Source organism: Euleptes europaea, chromosome 7 (genome assembly GCF_029931775.1).
Source record: "Euleptes europaea isolate rEulEur1 chromosome 7, rEulEur1.hap1, whole genome shotgun sequence".
Classification (NCBI taxonomy): Eukaryota; Metazoa; Chordata; class Lepidosauria; order Squamata; family Sphaerodactylidae; genus Euleptes; species Euleptes europaea.
Genome location: NC_079318.1, coordinates 90867948 through 90889791, shown reverse-complemented (window position 1 = coordinate 90889791; position 21844 = coordinate 90867948). Strand labels below are relative to the sequence as shown.

General features: G+C 48.7%; 1 protein-coding gene across 1 annotated transcript; it reads right to left on the bottom strand.

Annotated features, from left to right (window-relative positions):
• Positions 1-1692: 1692 nt before the first annotated feature.
• RIT1 (Ras like without CAAX 1) lies at positions 1693-16051 on the bottom strand. The gene is made up of 5 exons (XM_056852868.1): positions 15931-16051; positions 10746-10802; positions 7553-7626; positions 5222-5413; positions 1693-1940 (listed from the first exon to the last, which is right to left on the bottom strand). The coding sequence occupies exons 1-5, from the start codon at positions 16049-16051 to the stop codon at positions 1710-1712; spliced, it is 675 nt and encodes a 224-aa protein (XP_056708846.1). The 3' UTR covers positions 1693-1709.
• Between the last annotated feature and the right edge of the window lie 5793 nt (positions 16052-21844).

Sequence of the window (21844 nt, the reverse complement as noted above, 5' to 3'; positions counted from 1 at the left end):
TATTCCCCCGCTTCCACACCACACGGATCACGAGTTGGCAGCTGCTTCCAGAGGCCGTGGGAGGAAACACTTCCCGGGACCTTTGACCCAAGATCCTCTCCTTGGGGGCGGCCCGAAATGGAACCCAGGACATCCTGCAGGCAACCCCTGTGATTGCGTGCCTCCTTTGCCTCGGGTTGGCAGACGTGTTTTCCCCGTTCGCCCCCCGCGTCTCACTACCTCCACTATGCCTTTCTATCATCCCTTGACCTCTATTTCACTAGCCACAGACCTTCACACACACACACACAGACGAACAATGCCCTTGCAGGTTAGAAGAAATTGAAAATATTAAGTCATGTCTTATTCAGGTCTATCTATTATGAGGGAATTCGTCAGAAGTTCATTCTTCCTCTCATTCACACAATGGAATTCAGCCGGAGAAAGTGAAAATGAAATTCCTCTTATGGGAGGGAAACTCCCAAAGTCTTTTACGGGTAGCCAAATACTGTTCTGCAGTAATTAAAATCCATTTGGAAAAGGTCACTAATGTTAACAAGGTTAATTTTAACTGATAAAATTTAATCTGTATTTTTACAAAGGGTATTTTAACATGTAACGGGTTTTATTGATAAATCAGTCACTCAATCTATCACACACACACACACTCATAAAAAAAAGGAGACTGGGGAAGTATCGTAAGCTCCCATCTGCAGTTTCCTATGAAATACAGAACTGGAGGTTACTTGACTACAGACAGGTGATGCAAACGATTTGGGGCGAAAGCTTCACTATCTGGTTTCCCACATCAGTCAAGTTTTTCAAACAGCCTCAAAAAAAAGGGGGGGGGAGGAGGGGAATACAGCATTAGAAAAGGGAAAACTCAACCTTTCTGGGAGCATAACTCTTACAACAACTGCGGAAAATACACACACTCAGAAACCTGCGTCATGGTCACGTGGGACTGCACAGCCGTTTCCGTCATGTGCCCACAATTACTGCTGCTTACAAAAAAAAAAATCCTTCTCCCGGCCCCATCCTGCCTACCAGGGTATCCAAGGTGAATCCAGCAATTTCTCAGCGGAATAAAATACACACGGTAAGTAAAAGGAGATGTTTCAACAGCCTACTTCTCTCAGAATTTCCCTCCCTTGTTTAAAATCTGCTGGCCCCACCGTAGACAAAACCTTAATAGAGTTTCCCTTATTACATTTTGTTACCTTATGAGGAGGAAGAGGAGGAGGAAGAAGAGGAAGAAGCTCAATTATGCTAGCAATACAACTAAAGTTCAATTCTACCATTGGAAATGCTGCTGAAACACTGAAACCAAACCAAGAGGAATCCTCATGTTGCCAAACGACAGCCTTTCAGGAATAAATATCGCATCCATCCGCCTGGCGACTCTCAAGGTAAAGCAAGATGGCCAGTTGCTTATCTGTTTTTGTACAGCTCTGCAAAATTGATTTAAAACCACCCAGCCCAACTTCTTTTGCCAGGTCTCCCCCAGGAAGAGGCGATCGACGAAGTCCGAAATGCACGTTTATATTGTGACAACCCTTGATCGCTGGGCTAAGATGTTTCCCAGAGGAACGGCTTCCACAAATGCTTTTTTAAAAAACGGAAACATTTCAATTAACACAGTTTGCGGCAACGCATCCGAGGCTCCTGCGTTACTTTGGTTCACTTGATGGGCCACAGTTCCTTTCTTGTTGTTGGAGGCAGCCTTCTGGTCACGTCACAGAATTTTTCTTCTTCCGGAACGGAGACTTCAGCCTTTTCCAAACGGTGGTGCGCGGCTTGCATTTCTTCCCCAACGCCATCGCCGCCTCTTTCTCCTTCCTTCTGATTTCCCGGACGAGGGCGTGAAACACATCGTCGATATAATAGCGGAAGGCGGCGGACGTCTCGAAAAAGGGGCAGCTGAATTCACGGGCCAGGGACAGGCCGTCTTCTCTGGAGACCTGGCAAGAAAAGCGAACGCCGGTCACTACGAGGAAATAAGCCTCTTTCCCTCAACATGCCATTGCGGCTCAGTGGTAGAGCATCCACATGGCATGCAGAAGGTCCCAGGTTCAATCTCCGGCATCTCCAGTTAAAGGGACTAAGCAGGTAGGTGATGTGAAAAGCCTCTGCCTGAGACCCTGGAGAGCTGCTGCTGGTCTGAGTAGGCAATACTGACTTTGATGGACCACGGGTCCAATTCAGTATAAGGCAGCTTTATGTGTGTGTGTGTGTGTGTGTGTGTGTGTGTGTGTGTGTGTCTATATATATGCAGGCTGCTTTGATCTGGTCCAGGAGCCCCGTGGCGCAGAGAGGTAAGCTGCAGTACTGCAGTCAAAAGCTCTGCTCACGACCTGAGTTCGATCCCGATGGAAGTCGGTTTCAGGTAGCCGACTCAAGGTTGACTCAGCCTTCCACCCTTCTGAGGTCGGTAAAATGAGTACCCAGCTTGCTGGGGGTAAAGGGAAGATGACTGGGGAAGGCACTGGCAAACCACCCCGTAAACAAAGTCTGCCTAGTAAACGTTGGGGTGTAACGTCACCCCATGGGTCAGGAATGACCTGGTGCTTGCACAGGAGACCTTTACCTTTTTTTTTTTTTTTTTTGACCTGGTTGGTCCAGGCTAGTCCAATTTCATCATATCTCAGAAGCTAAGCAGGGTCAGCCCTAGTTAGCACTGGGACGGAAGACCACCAAGAAGAAGACGCTTAGGGCTGTTTAGCTTGGAAAGAAGGCGGCTGAGGGGAGACATGATAGAGGTCTATAAAATTATGCATGGTTTGGAGAGAGTGGACAGGGAGATGTTTTTCTCCCTCTCCCATAATACTAGGACACTGGGTCATCTGCTAAAGCTGGAGGGTGAGAGATTCAAAACAAATAAAAGAAAGTATTTTTTCACACAACGCATAGTTAAATTGTGGAACTCCCTGCCCCAGGATGTGGTGATGGCTGCCAGCTTGGAGGGCTTTAAGAAGGGAGTGGACATATTCATGGAGGAGAGGGGTATTCATGGCTGTTAGTTAGAATGGATATTAGTCATGCTGCATACCTATTCTCTCTAGTATCAGAGGAGCATGCCTATTATTTTGGGTGCGGTGAAACACAGGCAGGATGGTGCTGCTGCACTCATCTTGTTAGTGGCTTCCTAGAGGCACCTGGTTGGCCACTGTGTGAACAGACTGCTGGGCTTGATGGGACTTGGTCTGATCCAGCAGGGCCTTTCTTATGTTCTTAAGAGTCTGATTATATATGCCGACTTTCTCTACCACTCAAACCGGCTTACAATCACCGTCCCTTCCCCTCCCCACAACAGACACCCTGTGAGGTAGGTGGGGCTGAGAGAGCTCTAAGAGAACTGTGACTAGCCCAGGGTCACCCAGCTGGCTTCGTGTGGAGGAGCAGGGAAACCAACCTGGTTCACCAAATTAGCCTCCACCACTCATGTGGAGGAGTGGGGAATTAAACCCGGTTCTCCAGATCAGAGTCCACCACTTCAAACCACTGCTCTTAACCACACCACCATGTTGGCTCTTCAAGGAAGTCCAGGGTTGCCACGCAGAGGCAGGTGATGGGAAATCAACCCTGTTTGTCTCCTGCCTTGAAAACCTACAGGGCCGCCAGAAGTTGGCTGGGTTGACGGCACTTTCCACCACCACCTCTCAATTTAGGCATACCACAGGTAACGAAGGACTGGAAGCTATACATTCAGTACCGCCTCCCCCTCCCCCATGACATAGGATGTTCTTCCTGAACATCCTCTGGCAACTGTACTTCCTCAAAACCCCTGAACATCCATTTCCCATGAAATTAGAGGATTTATGGGATAGGTTTTGATGCCCTTGACACTAGTAAGCACCAAATAACCTATTCTTTTCTTCACGTCTGTTGATGTTATACATGTCCTGAAACACTGGACACCATATACAAAGGTGTGAGCCGTAAGCCATGTTTTAAGACGCACAGGCAAACCTTTTTAACATAAAGTCACACAGAATAAAAGGCTTTTATATCTATTTTTCACCTTGTACAACGTTTGTGTATATGTCAGGATGTGTACTGTAAAACTGTATGTATGACCACTGAGGAAGGCCTATAAAAAGCCGAAACGCGTCTGTTCAGATTTTGGTCATTTTAAGTACTAACGTCAACTGTTATGTGTTGGTAATATTTGTAACTATGCTTTGTGCTTTTTAGGTAGCCTGTATTTTAGGCCCTGTGGGTTTTAAATACAATTGTGCACAATGTATAATAATAACAGATTTGTTGGCTGTTATATTAGATATGTTTGGCTCAACCCCTTTGGTTTCCCCCCACCAAATGACACACCACTTCATTGCCCACACACTGTGGAACGTGCCCTTTGGCGTGCCTCTTGGGGCTTGTGCTCCAGGCCTGCCGGGCAGCATTGCTATTTAATTGATCTCTTCCTCAGAGAGAAATTTCGACACCCAGGGCATTCTCCTAGAAGGCATCTCCAGCTTATCTTCCTGATATGAGGCTCCAGTAACCCGCCCACCCTGCCTAAGTAAACAGTTAGGACTCAATGTACTCCTTCCACTGAAGACTGTTGTTTAAAGTTTCTCCTTCTTCTTATGCAGAAGCGTGATCCAGTTCAGAGTAAAAACCTCTGAGACAGGGACAGCCTGGCTGAAGATGTTTCTGAAAGCGTACACGCCTTAGAATCACAGAGATGGAAGAGAACACCAGGGTAATCTAGTCCAAAGGTTATTAAAAATGTGGGTCGCGTAATTGAATAGGGGGGTCATGAAAAATTTGGCAACAGTAAAAGGTTTCTGAACCTTTTATCAGTAAATGTTTTATTTGTATACCTATATATATGGGGTTGTGTGAAAATTTCTCAGGCATAAAGGGGTCACGAGTGGAAAAAGTTTAAGAAGCCCTGATCTAGTCCAACCGCCTGCACAATGCAGGAAATTCACAACTACCCCACACACACACCCCAGTGACCCCTTACTCCATGCCCAGAAGATGGCCAAGATGCCCTCCCTCTCATGATCTGCCTAAGTTCACAGAATCAGCCTTGCTGTCAGATGGCCACTTAGCCTCTGCTTAAAAACCTCCAAAGGAGAGCCCACCTTCTCAAAGGCAATGAGAGAAAATCTACCACCCGTCCAATAAACTTCAGTTGAGGACTCCGACCATTTCTACCGTTCGCTTCCCTCCTATGCCGACTGCTGAAACCCAAACCTAGCATAGACGAATCTCGCTCAGCGCGCCTTACCTGTCTCAGTTGTGCCAGATCAGACTTGTTTCCCACAAGAACGACGGGGGTCTCATCTGTACGCCGAACACGGTAGATCAGTTGCTTGAACTCACGCACTTCATGGAAACTTCGGCGGTCCGTGATAGAATAACAGATAATAAATCCTTCACCTGCCCTCATGTACTGGTCTCTCATGGCAGTAAATTCTGCCTGCAAAAGAGGTGAGAAAAATAAATCACTTATTTATAGTCCATCTTTCTCCCCAACTGAGACCCAAGGTGGCTCACAACATTCTCTTCTCCTTCATTTTACCCTCACAATGACGCTGTGAGGTAGGTTAGGCTGAGAGAGAGTGTGACTGAGCCCAGGTCACACAGCAAGTGTCCATGGGACAGTGAGGATTCGAACCTGGGGTTCCCAGATCCTAGTTTGCCACTCTAACCCAGGGATGTCTAAACCAATTGTTACAGGAGCCGGATAGGACATAAATGTCACTTGGTCAGGTCGAGCCATGCCTTGCCAGCCCAGATCAGGACTGGGGTGTGTGTGGCTACCTTGGCTGGCTTGCAGGCTGGATAAGAGCTCTCAAGGCCTTCTGTTTGACACCCCTGCTCTAACCACTGCACCACACTGACTCTCAGTTCTTAACAATCAGTTTTTAATTATAGCCGCAACAGGTTAGCATAGAACCTGCCATCGTAAGAAGAGGAAGAGCCAGCGTGGTGTAGTTCTTAAGAGCGGTGGTTTGGAGCGGTGGACTCTGATCTGGTGAACTGGATTTGTTTCCCCACTCCTCCACATGAAGCCAGCTGGGTGACCATGGGCCAGTCTCAGCTCTCTCAGCCCCACCCACCTCACAGGGTGTCTGTTGTGGGGAGGGGAAGGGAAGATGATTGTAAGCCAGTTTGATTCTTCCTTAAGTGGTAGAGAAAGTCGGCATATAAAAACCAACTCTTCTTTTTATAAGCTGACTTTCTCTACCTTTTTTTAAAAAGGAGAGTCAAAATGGCTTACAATCTCTTCCCCGCCCTCTCCCCACAACCACCTTGTGAGGTAGGGGGGGCTGAGAAAGTTCAGAGAGAACTGTGACTGGCCCAAGGTCACCCAGCTGGCCTCATGTGGAGGAGTGGGGAAACCAACCCGGATCACCAGATGAGAGTCCACCACTCTTAACCACTACACCACACTGGCAGGAGAGCAGGTAAGTATTTTCAGACTAACACTCAGGGTCATATCGCAACTGGAAGGAGCGGGGAAACAGCTGTAGTTTGCTGGCCATAGCGGCACTACAAAATGCCAGAGGAAAGGGCCCTGGTTTTGCATGCAAAAGGCTGTACGCTCAGTCATCAGCGCGTCAAGTTAACAGAATCAGTCAGGAGACACTGAAATCCCCTCCCTGAAACTCTGCAGAGCTGCTGCTGGCCAGAGTAGACGGTGCTGACCTTGGCAGAACAACTGTCTGACTCAGCAGAAGACAACTTCCTGTGTTCAGAGCACTGAGGCAGCAATCGTGGTTATGCCAGTGACCTTTATTTTTTCATCTTGCTTTTTTTTTTTAAATCCCACCCTTCTTCCAAAGTGTTCAGGGTTGTATATTTATTTGTTTGTTCAATTTCTAGCCTACCATCAATCACCAACGAAGGCCGGGCTCAGGGCAGGGATACACGCGGGGTTGGTATATGAAGGGGCCGTGGCTCAGTGGTAGAGCATCTGCTTGGAATGCGGAAGGTCCTAGGTTCAATCCCTGGCACCTCCAGCTTTAAGGACCAGGCAGTAGGTAATGCGAAAGACCTCCGACTGAGACTCTGGAGAGCCACTGCCAGTCTGAGTAGACAATACTGACCTGGACAGACCAAGAGTCTGACCCTGTAGATGGCAGCTTCCTGCCCGGTCTCACATAATTTGCACACAGAAGGTCCCAGGTTCAATGCCCGGCATCTCCAGTTAAAATGATCAGGCTGAAGGTGACGTGAAAGACCTCTGCCTGAGACCCTGGAGAGCTGCTGGCAATCTGAGCAGATAATACTGACTTTCATGGACCAAGGCTCTGATTCAGTATAAGGCAATTTCATGTGAATGCTGTTCCGTCCTCCACTGTCCCATAACAATCACCCTGGGAGACAGAGTGAGTGGCCAATGTCTGCCAATGAGTTTCATGGACCAAGGAGGCATCTGAACTCAGGTCTTCGCACTCCTAGACCAACCCACAAGCCACTACACAGCTCCGGTTCTCAAACTCACAAGGTCACATGAACAAGCCTCTAAAATATAGGGGTAGTAACACGGATAAGAACACGCTGCCAAAGAACTGCTATGCTGTTACTACATAATTACTACATGACTACATACCTGGCCCGCCGTGTCCAAAATGTCCAGATTGGCAGGTTCGTCATCAATCCTTATTCGGATTTTGTAAGCATCCTCTACAGAAAGACACACACAGACACTCAATGAGGGAAATGCATACTGGGATACACTTCTGGGTGGCAGTGTGTGTGACCAAGATCTTGGGGTACGGGTGGACCATAAGTTAAATATGAGCAGCCAGTGTGAGGCAGCAACCAAAAAAGCTAATGTGATCTTGGGGTGCATCAACAGAGGCATGACTTCCAAATCACAAGATGTCATAGTTCCGCTGTACACTGCATTGGTCAGGCCACACCTGGAGTATTGTGTGTAGTTCTGGAGTCCTCACTTCAGAAAGGATGTGGTCAGAATCGAACAGGTGCAGAGGAGAGCGATGAGGATGATCAGGGGCCTGGAGACCAAGCCCTACGAGGAAAGGCTCAGGGACTTGAGAATGATCCGTCTGGAGAAGAGGAGGATGAGGGGGGACAGGATTGCTCTCTTTAAGTATTTGAAGAGCTGTCACTTAAAGGAGGGCAGGGAGCTGTTTCTTTTGGCAGCAGAGGATAGGACTTGCAACAGTGGGTTTAAATTGGGGGCAGAAAGGTAGTGGCTGGATATTAAGGGAAACTATTTTACAGTAAGAGTTGTTTGACAGTGGAATCATCTACCTAGGGAGGTGGTGAGCTCCTCCTCACTGAGTCTTTAAGCAGAGGCTGGACAAACACTTGTCAGGGATGCTCTAGGCTGATCCTGCATTGAATAGATGGCCTCTATGGCCCCTTCCTACTCTGTGATTCTCTGATCCTGATCAACAGAGTCAACGACAGAGAAAAGAAAATATATGCATACAGTGAGCATTCATAGCTTTGATAACCACCTAGGTAGGTGGTGAGCTCCCCCTCACTGGCAGCCTTTAAGCAGAGGCTGGACAAACACTTGTCAGGGATGCTCTGGGCTGATCCCACATTGAGCAGGAGGTTGGACTAGATGGCCTGTATGGCCCCTTCCGACTCTATGATTCGATGAAATTCTCAAGTGCACAGGGCAACTCGCTCACTGAATGATTTTGTCAGGGTTTTATTGAAGGGTTATTTATTTCCCTTTCTAGAAACAAGGTCAGACTCCTGCCTGCGGATATAGAGGGGCTGAAGCAGGTTCCACTGGCTGACTGAACGCAGCGGAAAAGCTATAGCTTCGGCTCACAAGCAGCCAGTGGGGATCGTTAATGGAGCAGAAGAGAAGCCACGTTTCCCTCTGCTCAGCAACGCCGCCGAGGTGCAAGGCACACACAATCTTGATTGATATTGGGGTGTGTGTGCAAAAATTACAGAGCGTGTTGGAGGAAGAGAGGGAGTGAGCTGTGGTTTAAAGAGGAGAGGGAAGCATTCCCTGCTGCGGCAGGAGGAAAGAACCAGCGGCAGCTAACAAAAGCAACTTTTCACAAGAAAAGGGCGTCATATTATGAATATGCAAAACATAAGGTGTAATACAGTAACGTAGAAGTGAGTAAATATTAGTATTTAGATGCATAGTAACATAGGTATTCTAAATGGTATAAGCTGAGATGACGTGATAATTGATTTCATATGTAATCAAAAGTAGAAATAGAGGGTGCAGCAAAGCCAGAGGGGGAGAATAAGCTTAATCAAAAATAGCTATAATACTGTATAATTTTTAAGTGAATAATGGGAAAACAGCTGGAATAGCCATGAATGCAATTATAATTAAAGCAGATATAATGGCAATAGTTATAGAACAGTATGTTAAGAAGATTAACTTTTTAAAAAGATATAAAATGCAAATTTTTGAAAAGGCAATAATGTACCGGAACACTTAGAAGGGTGAAAAAAGACTGTGTGAATGTGTATGTTTGTTACTGTCTTGTCTGTTTTATAAAAAATTTAAAAAAATTATTTTTTTTAGAAGCAACTCTTCACCTAACAAGGGATTGGAGTACCTTTCCTAGGAGAAAAGGGTGAAGAGTCTGAAACACTGCAGTTCAGACAAGAGACGACAAAGGGGAGACATGGCTGAGGTTTATAAAATTATGCGTGGGCCAAAAAGAGTGGACAGAGAGAATTTTTCTCCCTCTCCCAAGATACTAGAAATCGAGGAAATCCAATGAAGCTGATGGGCAGCTGATTCAGGATTAACAAAAGGAAATACTTGTTGACATAGCGGGTGATTAAAATGTGGAATTTGCTGCCAGAGGATGTAGTGATGGCCACAGGCATAAAAGCTTTAAAAGGGAAGCTTTAAAAGACAGATTCAGGGAGGAGAGGTCTACCAGCCGCTATTAGCCACGGTGACTAAAGGGAGCCTCCACTTCCAGAGGCAGTAAACCTCTGAATCCCAGTGCCAGGAAACAACATCAGGAGAAGGCCTTGGCCTCTATGCTCTGTTGATGGCCCTCAAGGGTAACTGGTTGGCTACTGCGTGAGGCAGGATGCTGGACTAGATGGCCATAAGAAAGGCCATGCTAGATCAGACCAAGGTCCATCGAATCCAGCAGTCTGTTCACATAGTAGCCAACCAGGTGCCTCTAGGAAGCCCCCAAACAAGACGACTGCAGCAGTATTCTTCTGCCTGTGTTCCAAAGCACCTAATCTAATAGGAATGCCCCTCTGATACCGTAGAGAATAAGTATGCATCATGACTAGTACCCATTTTTACTAGTGGTCATGAATACCCCTCTCCTCCATGAATATGTCCACTCCCCTCTTAAAGTCTTCCAAGTTGGCAGCCATCGCCACATCCTGGGGCAGGGAGTTCCACCATTTAACTATGGTCCACTTGGGCTGATCCAGCAGGGCTCCTCTTATGTTCTAAGAAACGATAACTGACAAGCTCAACTATTCAAATAAAGGAATTTACTCAAGGCAATTTATTTTCCCTCCACAGTGTTAACATGCTGTCGCGTTTCTGCCCGTAATTCAAGAAGGGGCCGCAGTGTTAGAATTACAAAAATCAGACACTTCTTTGTTTTGGGATAACCTCAACACTGCGCAGCCAATCATCCAAGCTTGAACTGTTCATGACTGGCTGCCATTCACGAGCTTCGGCAAACACACAATTAAACCACATTCCACCTTAGCAAGGTTCCCAACTTGCAGGTTTGGGATTCCCCTCCACAGCTAAATTACACAAAGCATTTGCTGAAGAGGAACAGAAGGAACTCGGCTGACAAACTCACCAATAGTGGGGTCGTGGTCTTCAGGGAAACGGTGACTGATGAACTGCATGGTCATAGCTAAAAGGAAGACATTGGAGGATATATTAGGGCACGAAACAAGGAGAATGGTGTGAAAGCATGAAGCTGCCTTATACTGAATCAGACCCTTGGTCCATCGAAGTCAGTATTGCCAACTCAGACTGGCAGCAGCTCTCCAGGGTCTCAGGCAGGGGTCTTTCACATCACCAGTTGTCTGTTCCCTTTAACTGGAGATGCCAGGGATTGAACCTGGGACCTTCTGCATGCCAAGCAGATGCTGTACTACTGAGCCACAGCTCACAATGAACCACAACCCCAGACTGCACACAAGAAATACCAGAAGGAAGGCAAGAAGAAGAAGAGTTGGTTTTTATATGCCAACTTTCCCTACCACTTAAGAGAGAATCAAACTGGCTTACAATCGCCTTCCCTTCCTCTCCCCACAACAGTCAACTTGTGAGATATGTGAGGCTGAGAGCTGTGACTAGCTCAAGGTCACCCAGCTGGCTTCATTTGGAGGAGTGGGGAATCAAACCTGGTTCTCCAGATCAGAGTCCACCACTCCAAACCACTGCTCTTAACCACTACGCCATGCAAGACATAAGCCACCCCACAGAAAAAAGGGTTAGTGTAGCACGACAGAGGGAGATGCCCCACCTCTCCCAGCAGCAGCTCTAGTAAGATACTGCATGAATATCCAGAATTCATGGTGGAGGAGATGGAAGCTGTAGAATCAGAGTTGGAAGGGGCCATAGAGGTCTTCTAGTCCAACCCCCTGCTCAATGCAGGATCAGCCTAGAGCATCCCTAGCAAGTGTTTGTCCAGCCACTGCCTGAAGACTGCCAGAGAGGAGGAACTCACCACCTTCCCAGGCAGCAGATTACACCGCTGAACTACTCTTGCTCATCTGCAGGCAAATTCCTGAGCGTATGTATGGAATTCAAAACTACTTTCCCATTCCTGCCCTCCGACTGTCCAGAGAACAATAGTCTTGCAGCAGCTAGGTTAGTGACACTCCCAAAAGCGGCTGCCCCCACCTCTCCGATGTTTGGGCACAGTAAAAAGTAACACCTCCCTGAACTCCACAAGGTTTTCCTGGCTCCCTCGCTGCCCCAGCGTGGTGTAGTGGTTAAGAGGGGTTGTTTGGAGCAGTGGGCTCTGATCTGGAGAACCGGGTTTGATTCCCCTCTCCTCCACATGAGCGGTGGAGGCTAATCTGGTGAACTGGGTTTGTTTCCCCGCTCTTACACACGAAGCCACCTGGGTGACCTTGGGCAAGTTACAGCTCTCTTAGAGCTCTCTCAGCCTCATCTACCTCACAGGGTGTCTGTTGTGGGGAGGGGAAGGGAAGGTGATTGTAAGCCGGTTTGAGTCTCCCTTAAGTGGTACAGAAAGTCGGCATATAAAAACCAACTCTTCTTCCCATGTGGTGACCTCATCTGCTTACTAATAGGGCCAAGAAACACTCCCGCATCAATCGCTTCCTTCGTTTCCAGGCCCCACCCAGAGCCACCCCTTCCATCCCCGCCAAACTCTTGTTCCAGCCCTGTCTGAGCTCATGCAAATAACCCTGACTGCCCTGGGGAGAGAACCCTCTGTCCCTGACAAGTGGCCAGGAGAGTTGTTATCATGGGTCTCTAAACTGGGTGCGAAGCGGCTGCATGCATATGGGGAGGGGGATTCTCGCAAGAGACTTCCTCCCAGGTCAGCAATCTGAGTGAGGTCAGCTCTTTCCAATGGCAGCCAGTGTCCCTGAGCAGATCGGGAGCAGGACATGGGGTCAAGAGCCAGTCTCCAAGGGGTAGCCGAGTTCATGCTCAGAGCCAATGAGTCAATCCTGGCAGACCAAGTCACCAAGTTCTTCGTTAGAACCACCCTGCCGAGTCAGACCAAAGGTCTTCCCCGCTGTAGCCAGCCAAATAACTGGGAAAATCCACAAAAGCCATCTATGCAGGCATTTAGAGGTATACAGCCTCTGAACAGGGAGGCTCCACATATGAGCTGTGGCAACTGACTGTCTGTGAAGAACTCTGCCATGGATCTACACACGAACACACGAAGCTGCCTTATACTGAATCAGACCCTAGGTCCATCAAAGACAGTATTGTCTACTCAGACCGGCAGCGGCTCTCCAGGGTCTCAGGCAAAGGCTCTAAGAGAGCTGTGACTAGCCCAAGGTCACCCAGCTGGCTTCACGTGTAGGAGTGGGGAAACCAACCCGGTTCACCAGATTAGCGTCCGCCGCTCATGTGGAGGAGTGGGGGAATCAAACCCGGTTCTCCAGATCAGAGTCCACCGCTCCAAACCACGGCTCTTAACCACTACACCACACTGGCTCTCAAATCCTCAGTCCTCTCAAAAAAACAATCCTCCTCCTACACCACCAAAGCAACCACAGGAACCCACCAGCCATTCCCACAAAATATGCTTCCACCAGAACAGCCAATACCTCGAGGTAATGAATTTCACAGGCAACTGCAACCACCCCTTCCACCCAGGAGGCGGGTTTTTATACAGGGATGCAGCTGCCAACAGTTGCCTGGAGGAAAAAAGCCCTGACCCTTTAACAGAGGTACAACGGGATGTATTTTACCTTCATGCCATGAAAATCTACTGCTGCCCAGTTCTACATGGCGGTGGAAAGGCACCCCCAAGACGCTGTGGGCTTATGGCAACCCCATGAAGCTGCCTTCTACTGAATCAGACCCTTGGTCCATCAAAGTCAGTATTGTCAGCTCAGACCGGCAGCGGCTCTCCAGGGTCTCAGGCAGGGGTCTTTCCCATCACCTACTTGCCTGGTTCCTCTAACTCACTGGTTCCCAACCAGGGGTCCGCGAGAACTAAATTAAGGTCCGCGAAACAAAGTTATAAACCCATAATAAATTAATATTTTCAATTAAAAGTCCTCTATTATAAAATATATATATTCAAATATTATTCTAAGTTTAATGTTTAACTAACAGTTATGATTAAAGTTTATTTTCAAATTCTCAGAATTTTTATTTTGAACCTTGGGGTCCCTGCACCGAACAAAAAAGTCCTAGTGGTCCCTGGTCAAAAAAAGGTTGGGAACCACTGCTTTAACTGGAGATGCCGGGGATTGAACCTGGGACCTTCTGCATGCCAAGCGGATGCTCTACCACTGAGCCACGGCCCCTCCCCTTGGTCTCCCATCCAAGGACTAAGCAGGAACCACCCTGCTTAGTTTCTGAGATCTGATGAGGCTAGGCTAGCCCGGCCCATCCAGGTCATCCATTTCCACATATTCAACCTCTATCTAAGGGGCAGGACATTCTCCTCCAAGCCCACTGACACACATTCCCAATAACTGCTTTTGGAGGGGACCAGGTACTATCTTCAGGCAGTGAGTTCCACAGGCAAACCCGATCCACCTCCCCCCCGCAATGCCCTCCCACCCAAGCAACTACTTGCTTTCAAATTGACAGCTCCTTGTACCAACCTCATCAGCCTTCACACAAACACCAACTTGAGGCAGTGAGTCCTACTAGTAGACCCCGCCAATTTCCCCCCCCTGCATCACTCCCCCACCCAAGCAACCCATTGCTTTCAGACAGCCAAATCCTTGCACCAACCCCATCACCCTTCCCACGAACTGCTCCTCCATCCCTGCAGGCACCATCTGGAGACAGTGAGTTCCATAGGCAAACCCCAACCAATCCCCCCACAAACCACCAACCTCCCGCCCAAGCAACCACTCGCTTTCAAGAAGCCAAATCCTTGTACCAGCCCCATCACCCTTCCCACGGGCTACTGTTCCCCCATCCCAGCAGGCACCATCATGCGGCAGTGAGTCCCGCAGACAAACCCCCCAATCCCCCCCCAAGAATCACTCGCTTTCAGGCAGCCAGCCCCTTGCACGAACCCCACCACCCTTCCCACAAACTGTTCCCCCATCCAGTGCCGGATTTATGTATAAGCTAAACAAGCTATAGCTTAGGGCCCCACTCTCTTGGGCCCCCCAAAAAAAATTTGAAGAAAAAAAAACCTGGATGTATATTTCCAAAATCAACAATTACTTTGATAAAATATATATTTTGTGATGCGCAAATGGCTTTAGATACCTATTAGGTCCATAAATTACCATATAGCATCTATTCATCACAAAAAACAGCGACAACATATTGTGAAAACGAATTAAATATGGGAAATGTTAAAAGCTATGATTTAATCCAATTCAACCGATCAATGTTGAAAGGATGAAGTATTCAATAATTAAAGCACATAGGATGATTATATGTAGTTTACAGAAATGATATAATGAATTATAACGAATTAGAAAACAAATACAGAGGGGATTATATAGATATTAATTTGACAGAGGAGGGGAGAGGGGAAGTCAGAAAAGTCAATACTGATTTGGTTGATTAGTTTGAAATGGTTTTATTTTATGTAACTCTGAAGATGACAACACTGAAATTGAATGTGACTGAATAAGAAAATTATATATATATATATATATATATATATATATATATATATATATATATATATATATATTTAATTATATATATAATTTTCTTATTCAGTCACATTCAATTTCAATGTTATATATATAAATATATATGTATATATAAATATATATATATATATAATTTAATTATGTATATATATAATTTTCTTATTAAGTCACATTCAATTTCAATGTTATATATATAAATATATATGTGTATATATATATATATATATATATATAATTTATGTATATATATAATTTTCTTATTAAGTCACATTCAATTTCAATGTTATATATATATATATATATGTGTGTGTGTGTGTGTGTGTGTATGTATATAAATAAATAAATTAAAAAAACAGCGACAATTTGCTGTTGACAAAGGACAGCTGGACATATAAAGGGCCCCATTATTACCTTCAAGAGCTTAGGGCCTCATCAAACCTAAACCCGGCCCTGCCTCCATCCCAGCAGGCGCCATCCTGAGGCGGTGAGTTCCGCGGGCGAACTCCTCCACCATCACCGACACCCCCCCCGCCCTGCGTCACAAAGAAACCGCCACCGCCCACGGGACCGCTACCGCGTCAGGCGGCGGCGAGTTCCGCATACCTACCCCCCCCACACACACACCCACACCCACACCCACCGCGCCACCCCGAGCAAGGGGGGCCCGCCCTTCTCCCCCCGACCTACCGCTCTTGCCGACTCCCCCGGCGCCCAGCATTACCAGCTTGTACTCGCGGGGCTGCCCCGGAGGAGGGGCGGCCCCGGCGCCCACCCCACCGGCAGGCCCCCGCGGACAGGCCATGTCCATCGCCGCCTCACGCGCCCCGTCCGGGGAGCGGCGGCCGCGGCGCCTCCCGCATCTTCCCGCCCACCGCCGGCAAGATGGCGGCGGCGCGGCCGAGCTCCGAACTCCGGGGAGGAAGGGGGCGGGGACTCGGCAGGACACGCCCCCTCCCCCTCCGCCGCCGCCTCCCCCCTCCCAGGAGGACCAAGAGGAGCGGGGGGGGGGATGTCGGCTCCTGTTCGGACGTGCGGGGCCACAAGGACACAAAAAAGGCCCTGCTGGACCAGACCCAGGCCCCGCAGCCTCTTCACACAGCGGCCAACCAGGGGCCTCCAGGAAGCCCCCAAACAAGACGGCTGCAGCAGCACCATCCTGCCTGTGTCCCATGGCACCTAATATAATAATTCACAGTGGGTAGTGAAGTGCTGGCTGTATTATTTAGTAGCCAATGATAAATAATACAGTCGGAGGTTGGAAGATTCACCATCTGTTTACTGTGGCCAAAATAAAGGCAGCCGGGTGTGTTTACCTCAAACAAGCAGGTAAATGCACATGCCAGAACAAAGGATTGCCACAACGTTTATAACCTCTGGTCAGGGGTGTTACAATACGCGCAATACAGAGCATAGACATACAAAGACACAATAATGGACACCTTTGGATTAGCATAGGCCTATCAGTGGGGACTGAGGCAGGCACTTAGGAGGCTACATGATCTGGGACGGGGAACCGAAACTTAACATTCCCTAGGGCCTAGGCCGTAGGTCAGGGATGGGGAACCTCAGGCCCGGGGGCCGCATGCGGCCCCCGAGGACATTTTTTGTGGCCCTCGGGAGCTCCGGGGCCCCGTCGCGGAGGCTCAGCATAGGGTTGCCCTCCCTGAGGGTGTTTCTGGGGCCACGGCTCGCAGGGGTGCTGTGGTGCCCTTTGGACCTCCTCTCGCCGACTGTTGGCCGGCGAGAGGAGGGGGAAGGACGTTTCCCCCAAGGTTGCCCCCTATAGCCGCAGCGTGTAGGAACGCCGGGGCACACTGTAAGCCCCTCTTGCTGCCTGTCGGCTGTTGAGCAGTGGGGGGGGGGGGAAGAGGCCCGTGGTTCCCGGCGGCAGAGCATGCGCGCAGGAGCCGATCGGGCTTCAGGGGGCCTTTTGTGGACTGGGGAGGGCATGGAGCCTGGGGCCAGGTCGCGTGGGGCTGGCGGGTGTGTGTGTGTGGGGGAAAGGCTTTTCTTTCCCCCTCTCTTTCTGTCTCTTTCTTTGTCTGTCTCCCTCCGTCCTTTTCTTTCTCCCCCTCTTTCCATTTCTTTCTCTCTCTCCCTTTTCCTTTTTCTCTGTTTTCCTTCCTTCCTCCCTTGCCGATCGACCGCGGGCTGCGCCTCCCTGGGGCCTCGTTTGCTCGGGCCCACCGCTGGCTGCCCTCCCGCCTGGGAGGGGGGAGAGGACCGGGGGAGCCCTCCAGGCCTTCTCTGCGTGGTCTCCCCTGGGGTTGCCAACCTCCAGGTGGTGGCCGGAGACCTGGCAACCCTAGCCTCTCCCCCGCCCCGGAGATCTACACCTGGTATGGCCCCCAAATGATGTTATAAATGTCCAAATGGTCCTTGGCAGGAAAAAGGTTCCCCACCCCTGCCATAGGTAATTCTGGGCCGTGAATTGGTGGATGGCTGTACTAGACACAGAGAGCCTGATTTACTGACGCATGACTCCCGGGTGCCACCTTCCCAAAGCCCTCATGTGTGTGTGCACATGAATGCATAGTGTTTCAAACCAGCTCTTATACTTTAGGCCTAGCATTTCCATAAAAGCAAGTATGCAGACTGAACACAAAAGCATACATTTCCAATACATTTCCCATAGTATATAATGATTTCAGGCATTACAGTAGCCGTGTTAGTCTGTCTGCAGTAGTAGAAAAGAGCAAGAGTCCAGGACACCTTAAAGACTAACAAAAATATTTTCTGGCTGGGTATGAGCTTTCATGAGCCACAGCTCACTTCTTCAGATACTCATACCCTACCAGAAAATATTTTTGTTAGTCTTTAAGGTGCTACTGGACTCTTGCCCTTTCCTAATATAATAGGCCTGCTCCTCTGATCCTGGAGAGAATAAGGTATGCATCATCAGAACATAAGAAAGGCCCTGCTGGATCAGACCAAGGCCCATCGAGTCCAGCAGCCTGTTCACACAGTGGCCAACCAGGGGCCTCCAGGAAGCCCACAAGCAAGACGACTGCAGCAGCACCGTCCTGCCTGTGCTCCACAGCACCTAAGATAACAGGCATGCTCCTCCGATCCTGGAGAGAATAGGGATGCATCAGGACTAGTATCCATTCTGACTAGTAGCCGTGGATAGCCCTCTCCTCCGTGAACGCGTCCACTCCCCTCTTCAAGCCTTCCAGGCTGGCAGCCATCACATCCTGGGGCAGGGAGTTCCACAATTTAACTATGAGAACAAGAACATAAGAAAGGCCCTGCTGGATCAGACCAAGGCCCATCGAGTCCAGCAGCCCGTTCACACAGTGGCCAACCAGGGGCCTCCAGGAAGCCCACAAACAAGACGACTGCAGCAGCACCGTCCTGCCTGTGCTCCACAGCACCTAACATATTAGGTCTGCTCCTCTGATCCTGGAGAGAATAGGCATGTATCATGACTAGTATCCATTGTGACTAGTGTCAGTAGCCATGGCTGGCCCTCTCCTCCGTGAACAGTTCCCTCTTAAAGCCTTCCAAGTTGGCAACCATCACCACATCCAAAGAAGTCTTGCTTTCCCCCCCACCACACACACTGTTGTATTTTGCTCTTGCCCCGCCTCTGGAGGCAATCAGATGAAAACCAAAAGCGAAGCGTGTATTGCAATTCATAGATAAAAGGGCAGTATGGTTTAACCCCCTCCCCCAAATACTAGGGAATGAATTTCCCCTTTACATATAGACTTGGTAATTTAACAAAGTTCTGAAATACTAATAAAACCATAATAGGCTTCTTACAGGGAATCTTTGGGAATCACTCGCAAGCTGTTCTCTCTTTCAATATACAGTCTCAGGGCAGGTCGAACTGGCTCCTTTAATACAGAACCCTATTTCGCAATGCAAAAGCACAGAACGTCTTAGAAAGGTCAACAGACACCCTTCCTTGGCTCCCAAGCATCAAATCCCTGCAGGTTGCCAACTGCGGGGTGGGAAATTCCTGGAGATTTGGGGGTGGAGTCTGGGTTGGGGAGGAACCTCAAGGGGATATAATACAGCCCACTCTCCAAAGCAGTCATTTTGTCTAGGGGAGCTGTCATCTGGCGCTCAGCTCTAATTCCGGTAGATCCAAATCTGTCAATCAAAGGGTGTTTTGGAGGACATTAATTGATAGGGAAAACATAAATGGGAAGGGGCTTGACAGGGCTTGATGCACACACAGGCACGAGCAACGGAGACCCTAAACACAGAGCTACACCTAGGGTTGCCAGATCCTTCTTCGCCACCTGTGGGAGTTTTTTGGGGTGAAGCGTGAGGAGGGTGGGGTTTGGGGAGGGACTTCAGTGCCATAGAGTCCAATTGCCAAAGCGGCCATTTGCTCCGGGGGAACGGATCTCTATCGGCTGGAGACTGGTTGGAATAGCAGATCTCCAGCTAATAACTGGAGGTTGGCAACCCTAGCTACACCCCTTCTAAATCAGTGTGCTTTGAAGGGTGTAGCACCGTTTTTCCTAACCTAGACGCCGACGGTGCTTCCGCAAATTGGGCATTCAGGATGCCTTTTGCACAGCGGGGTATATTGCAGAGATCTTCAGACCTCAGCAACCCGAGGGGAACACGCCCCCCCATACACACACCTTCGATTTGATATTTTTCTTTGCAGCACCTGCCACAGAAAAGACTTCTAAATCAAGCCTTCATAGGGTTGCCAGCTCTGGGATGGGAAATACCTGGAGATTTTGGGGGTGCAGCCTGTGGAAGGAGGCGTTTGGCGCACATGAGTGGCGGATGCCAATCTGGTGAACTGGGTTGGTTTCCCCATTCCTTCACTTGAAGGCAACTGGGTGAACTTGGGCTAGTCACAGTTCTCTCTGAACTCTCTCAGTCCCATCTTCCTCACAGGGTGTCTGTTGTGGGGAGAAGGGAAGGTGATTGTAAGCCAGTTTGATTCTTCCTTGTGGTAGGGAAAGCCAGTATATAAAAACCAACTACTACTCCTCTTCTCTTTTCCTAGAGTTCATTGTCCAAAGCAGCCGTTTTCTCCAGGAGAACTGATCTCTGTTGCCTGGAGATAAGTTCTAATTCCAGGACACCACCTGGAGGTTGGCAACCCTACTTTCTCCCATTTTTCACGCACCTAACCCCCTGCACTGGGCATCAAGGGGTGGCACCAGCTCTAAGCCGGGGGGAACCAAAGCAGCAAGGATTTGTTCTTTTTGGGGGGGGGGGAGAGAATGACTGGAATCGTATCGACAGGCCGGAAAGCAGCTTGGGCACCAAAAATAGAAGTCCCATAAAAGCAAAACAAACAAATATATTTAGCTAATTTAGATTCTGCCTGTTCGCCTCGCAGAAGCTCGGTGGATAAAATGGATATAGTTTCTCACAGCTCTCCAAGAGAGGCTAGCTCTTTCAGGCTTATTTAATTCATTTATACCCCGCCTTTCTCCCCATGTTCCTCTCCTTCACTTTATCCTCACAACACTATGAGGTAGGTTAGGAGGAGAGTTGGTTTTTATATGCCAACTTTCTCTACCACTTAAGGAAGAATCAAACCGGCTTACGACCATCTTCCCTTCCCCTCCCCACAACAGACACCCTCTGAGGTAGTTGGGGCTGAGAGAGCTGTGATTAGCCCAAGGTCATCCAGCTGGCTTCATGTGGAGGAGTGGAGAAACAAATCCAGTTCACCAGATTAGCCTCTGCCACTCATGTGGAGGAGTGGGGAATCAAACCCAATTCTCCAAATCAGAGTCCACCGCTCCAAACCACCGCTTTTAACCACTACACCACACTGACTCAGAGAGTAGGATTGGCCCAAGGTCAGCCAGCGAGCTTCTATGGTATGGCAGGGTTTCAAACCTGGCTCTCCAAGATCCTAGTCTGACATTCTTAACCCCTACATCACAGTGACTCTTTGCTTCTGAGCTGTCAAAAGCCCATAGTCACTGCATCCACACATTTATCTTGAACTGCAAGCCAGTGTTCCTTGGCTTGAACCCCATGGGACTATTCAGCTCCCACCTCAAGGCCTGCTTCCTCAGTTCCCTACAATCTTTGCCTGCCCCACTATCCTTTAAACAGGAGAGGCCGGGGATTGAACTCCTCCATATGCTCAACCCAGAAACTACAACTCCCAGCCCCCATGTTAAGAACATAAGACATACTTGATCAAACCAAAGCCCATCAACTCCAGAAGTCTGTTCACACAGTGGCCAATCAGGCGCCTCTAGGAAGCCCCCAAACAAGACGACTGCCACAGCATTATCCTGCCTGTGCTCCACAGCACCTAATGTCATAGGCATGCTCATCTGATCCTGGAGAGAATAGGTACACATCATGACTAGTATCCCATTTTGACTGGCAGCCATGCATAGCCCTCTCCTCCATGAACATGTCCACTCCCCTCTTCAAGCCTTCCAAGTTGGCAGCCACCACCACATCCTGGGGCAGTGAGTGCCACAATTTAACCATGCGTTGTGTGAAGAAATACTTCCTTTTATCTGTAGAAAAGAGCAGGAGTCCAGTAGCACCTTAAAGACTAAAAGTTTCTGGCAAGGTATGAGCTTTCGTGAGCCACAGCTCACTTCTTCAGATTCCTGAAGCTTTCTTCAGAAAGCTCGTAACCTGCCAGAAA

Excerpts from the sequence above, each read along its gene's own strand:
- RIT1 (XM_056852868.1), bottom strand. The coding sequence starts at position 16,051 with ATGGACATGGCCTGTCCGCGGGGGCCTGCCGGTGGGGTGGGCGCCGGG. Across the intron at positions 7,627-10,745 it reads AGACCACGACCCCACTATTG|AGGATGCTTACAAAATCCGA; the intron begins GTGAGTTTGTCA and ends GTCTTTCTGTAG. Across the intron at positions 1,941-5,221 it reads ATCTGGCACAACTGAGACAG|GTCTCCAGAGAAGACGGCCT; the intron begins GTAAGGCGCGCT and ends TTTTCTTGCCAG.